The sequence below is a fragment of the Elephantulus edwardii genome, unplaced genomic scaffold (genome assembly GCF_000299155.1).
Source record: "Elephantulus edwardii isolate Elephantulus edwardi_28Jun2011 unplaced genomic scaffold, EleEdw1.0 scaffold00227, whole genome shotgun sequence".
NCBI lineage: Eukaryota > Metazoa > Chordata > Mammalia > Macroscelidea > Macroscelididae > Elephantulus > Elephantulus edwardii.
This window is the reverse complement of record NW_006399977.1, coordinates 1,495,179-1,500,401: the sequence shown is the minus strand read 5'-3', so window position 1 is coordinate 1,500,401 and position 5,223 is coordinate 1,495,179. Positions and strand designations below refer to the sequence as shown.

General features: G+C 38.3%; 1 protein-coding gene across 1 annotated transcript in view; it reads right to left on the bottom strand.

Moving 5' to 3' along the window:
• The window catches only part of SPATA1 (spermatogenesis associated 1), a gene marked incomplete at its 5' end in the record, with an annotated part of 100,343 nt that extends 95,920 nt beyond the window's left edge, over positions 1–4,423 (bottom strand). The window contains 1 exon segment of the mRNA XM_006898376.1: positions 4,394–4,423. Coding sequence (XP_006898438.1) covers positions 4,394–4,423 — 30 coding nt within the window.
• Between the last annotated feature and the right edge of the window lie 800 nt (positions 4,424–5,223).

Genomic DNA, 5,223 nt, shown 5'->3' with positions numbered 1-5,223 from the left:
AAGGGTCAAGGGACAATACAGGAGTAGAAGACCCAGGATGAGGTGGTTTAACACAATAACTGGGGTAATGAAGGTAGGTATGTCAGAGACAGTGAGATTGGCTCAGGAAAGAGCAGAGTTGAGAGAAATTGTGCATAGAGCCACTATGAGTCATAGTAGCACATAACAACAACAGAATCAGGGAAAGAATGTCAAATATTGCCTTAACTTTTAACCTAAATAAAATTAATATTTATATCAAGAAATACATATTCTCTACTTGTAAATCATGTAAAATTTACTTAGTCAAGTTAAAAGGATAATAGCTAAGACAAACTATAGAGAGGGAGAAGGAGAAATTGTTATAAAGATACTGGAATAGGCAGAGTGGCACACAGAGAATGAGCAAGACAGTAGGAATTTGCGTGAGAGTTGTTATTAAAAAAATAGTTAGGGAGCTACAGAAGTAGAGAGCTGAGCCCTAGGAGCCATCAGCCAAGCCACTGTGGGACCCACCTCCAGGAACAAGCAGGACAAAGAAATTTGATAGAGTTTCCTTAAAACCTGCCGGACCAAGAACTCCACTGGGTGAGAGCCGTTGGGTGAGAACCAAATAGCTAAAATTTGAATGAGGACCCCAAGAAAGCCTACTTGGAAAGCTAGAATCTGAGTGATTCTTGTGCTTGCCACGTGCCCATAGCTGCTCCATGCCCATTCTGCCCTGCACCTGTGCCTCTACATCCAGTGAACTAACTTGACTTTGTACAGAGAGCCTTGGCCTGACTTAGCTGCAACAAGCTGTTCTCACAAGCCCTGAACTAAATCATCTCTTAGGTCAGAAACTCAGAGAGAAACATGGGCAGGACAGCTGCCCCACTCTCTTCTAGAGCAATGACTTCAGATCAAGAACTTATCATCTCCTCAGACATGAAAAACTCTACTATAGCAATGTCATGTAAGAAGCAGGCTAGCTCACACCCTATACAAAGGCAAAGCAAGATGTCACCCTCAAAGAGTGACACAGTATCAATGGATTTTTTTGAAGCCAAAGATCTGATGGAACATTCTAACACATAATTTAAAAGAACAATGACTGAATATTTTCAATGGGTAAAAGGCAAACTTGAAGAATTACAGGACACTGAAAGCAAAAGATAAAAAAATGAGGATAATACAAACAAGGCATTAAAGCTCTGGAAAAACAAGAAACCATTATGCAAAATATGAGGTCCAATGTTTCAGATGCTGTCAATCTGATGGAGGGACACATGAACAGAGTTGAAGAGATGGAACACAAAACCAGGAAATAGAAGATATAACTGTCACCACTGATCTGCTAGAGCAAAAAGCAGAATCAAAAAGGAAAGAAAAAGAAGAAAACATGACAATAATGTGGGACACCATCAAGCGAAATAACATGCACATCATCAGAATCCCAGAACAGGAAGAAGCAAGTAAAGGAACCAAAAAAGTTGTGGAAGAATTACTAGAAGAAAAATTTACCAGCATAATGAAGAATGACAGAATATATATTCAAGAAACTGAATGAACACCATATAGCATAGACTCCAAAAGAAAAACAACAAGGCATATCATAGTCAAATTTGCCAGAACCAAAGATAAGGAGAGAATTCTGAAAGCTGTACAGTGGAACGGACTGGAGGGGGGAGGATTCTATATCAATGAAATAATTTCATTTATTCATTTTTTTTAACTTTTCAAAGAGAAAAGTGAACTGGGGGGGGAGGGTGGGCAGGGATAAAAGTGTGCAACAATGAAGGAATGGAAATCCAAAGTCTCTGTAAACTTTCATAAAAATTACATATGCACACCCATGTTTATTGTGGCTTTGTTCACAACAGCAAAGAGTTGGAAACAACCTAAATGCCCATCAACAAACAAATGGATAGAGAAGCTCTGGTATATTCACACAATGGAATACTATGCTGCATTGAAAAACAAGGAACACATGCAGTATTATTCAAATGGGTGACCTTGGAGGACATTATGCTGAGTGAAATATCTCAGTCACAAAAGGACAGGTGCTGCATGGTGCCACCATTGTAGAACGGTACAGACATCAGGGTTGGAGTGAGACTGAGAAAAATTGGATAAATTATGCATACTGCATTGAAACAGATGAGGGAGAGAACTGTTTGAAAGTGATATATGATTGGGTAATACGGTTATGACAAGAGTCCAGAATGAAGGTTGCGTAGTAGAGTGTACGTGGGGCGGTAGAGGGGTTTCTATACAAATGAAATAATTTTTGTTTTACTTTTCAAAGAGAAGTGCGAACTGGGGGGAGGGGTGGGCAGGGAGAAAAATGCAACAATGAAATGTATGGAAACCCAAAGTCTCCGTAAATGTTCATTAAAATAAAAAACTTAATAAAAAAAGATTATTTGATGTCAACATACTAAAAAAAAGGATACTGGAATAAAAGTGGGAGATAATAGTGGTATAGACCAATGTACTGGCAGTGGATATGTTGAGAAATTGTCAGATTCTATATATATACTTTAAAGCTAGAATCAATAGATTTGAGAGACTAGACAGGGATGATTGCAAGGCCTTTGGCATCAGACACTTAAAGAAGAGAGTTGTTATCAACTGAGATAGTAAAGGTCATGCGTAGTGTATATCTTAAGGAGGAAGGAAAGATCTTATGTCTTAAGGAGGGAGGAAAGATCCAGATTTCAATTTCAGTTATGTTAGGTTTGAGTTATCTACCGGTAATCCAAATATAACATCTTCCTAATTAATGAGATATGACTGAACTCCCTTTGTAAGATCATAGAAAGAGACAGCTAGCATCAGAATCAAACAGGGAAGTGAAAAGCAAGGAATTATTATATCCTTATTGTTAGGAACAGAACAGTGGGATTCTGAGATTTCCTCTTTATTCCTAGTGATACTATGAAAAATGAATCTGAACCTTGGTCAATGTTATGTATTCCTCATCATCTCTGACATAGACCACCATTACAATCATTATGTCAATTGATCTTATTGAGGGTCTTCCTCTGTTTCACTGATCCTCCACCTTTCCAAAGCATGATATCCTTTTCCAAGGACTGGTACCTCCTAACAACATGCCTAAAAATAATAAAAATATGTGAGACAAAGTTTCACTATTCATACCTCCAAGTAGCACCATGACTTTTCCAAAAGTACTTTTTCCAAAGCATTAGTTGTTTAGTGCTTGGGCAGTCCCCGAGATATTCAGCATTCTTCTCAACACCACAAATCAAAGGTAATAATTATTCTGTTATCTGGATTCACTACTATCTTTCAGGTACATATCAAGTAACTGAAAATAATTTGGGTCATGTGCATCTTATTCTTCAAATGGATATCTCTCCTCCTCACCACTCTGGGGAGGTCCCTGACAGCAAACTATGTCAATGAAATAAGTCTTTTGCTATCCTGGCTAATGATGCCAAGGGTGTTGATTGTACATCCAAGCAAGATAAAATTATTGATATTTTCTATTTCTTCCCTATGTATCATGATGCTGTGTACTGGCCTGGTGGTAAGTTTTGTTTTCTTGATTTTGTGATGTAATACATATTGAAGGTTATAGTCATTTATCTCCTGCTGCAAGCACTTTAAGTCCTCCTCATTTTTTTCAGCATAACGCAGGATGGAGATAAATTTTCCTCTAATCCTAACACCACATTCTTCTTCATATAATCCAAATTCTTGAACAATTTTTTTCTGTACACATATTGAATATGTATGGAGAAATAATACAGCCTTGACACACATCTTTCCTGATTTTAAAACATGCAGTGTACCCATGCTATGTTTGTATAACAGCTTCTTAATCTATGTATAGGGTTCAAACGAGCAAAGCTAAGTGTTCTTGTACTTCCATTCTTCTCAATGTTAGCCATAATTTGTTATGATCCACACATTCAATAGCTTTTTCATAGTAAATAAAATGCAAATGGACATCTTTTTGCTATTCTCTGCTTTCAGGCAAGATCCATCTGGCTTTAGCACAAGATTTCTAGTATAAGGTAATTATCCCAAGTGCTGTAATTCTCAACCTCGATGATGTCACTATAGAAAGGTTGTTTGTTGTTGATTGCCATCGAGTCGAGCATGAGGCATAGTGACTCTATGAACAAAAGACCTAATGCCTTTTCATAACTGTCGTCATTTCACCAAGTGCATAGAGTTTCCAGAGGCATGCGGTTTAGGAAGTGGATGCCACTACTGCTTCCCAACTGGTTTTACATCTGGGAGCTCTAGCAAATACTTTCCATATTTGGAAGCCATTCTGGTATTTGATACCCCAATGGCACAAGATTCAGCATCACAGCAACCCAGGTTACTTCACACTGCACATTGACAAAGGGTAATGTACAAAATGGATGCGTGTTCCTCCAGATATAATAGCACTAGCTTCACTTGAGAGTGGTTTAGTGTCATCAAGTCAAATACAACTGAGAGTAAGTTTTGCATAAAAGATCTAAACTCTGTTCTATGACTAACATCATTTCTGTACAGAATTCTATTCTATAACTACCATCATTTCTGTACATTTAAAAAGTTTACAGAGTTTTTAAGGTTTCCAGAGGTATTTAGCTTTAGGAAGTGGATGCCACTATTACTTCCTACCGTAAATCAATCTGGAAGCTCATCTAAACACTACATAATGGATAAACATTATGGTATTTGACAAGACTATGGAACAGTGTGCAGCATCACATCAACACCAAGTTGTTTGTTCAGCAAATAGACAAAAGATTGCTGTGTCATTCAAGGAATATGCATTCAAAAATTAATAAATTTGGCCCTCGAGCCCTGCAGGGTTTTAAGCCAAGGCCTTTGAGCGGATTTACACCCTAGGCAAGGCTCAGGGATGCCTGCTCTTGGGGGGCGGGGGGAGCAATAATACACATCAAACACGACCCCAAAAAAGCACAACCTCCAAAACTTCCCTTCATTTGCCCTCCAGACAAGCACCCGCAAGCAGCAAAAAGCCACATGCCCAGAGTGGAGTCTTCCAGGCCTACCTCTGCCTTAGAGGCAGTTATGTAATAGCAGTCATTCCTCATGATGTGATCTGAGATGCAATCAGCCCATCATGTTGTAAGGTAAGTAGAGTAACTTGCAACATCCTTAATTAAGTAGGTCACAGCCCTGAACTTACAAAAAGGGAGTTTTCTTGGTATGTGACCTATATCCTATACCAGTTTATCTTACAAGAAATAGGAGAGGTAAAACAAGTAA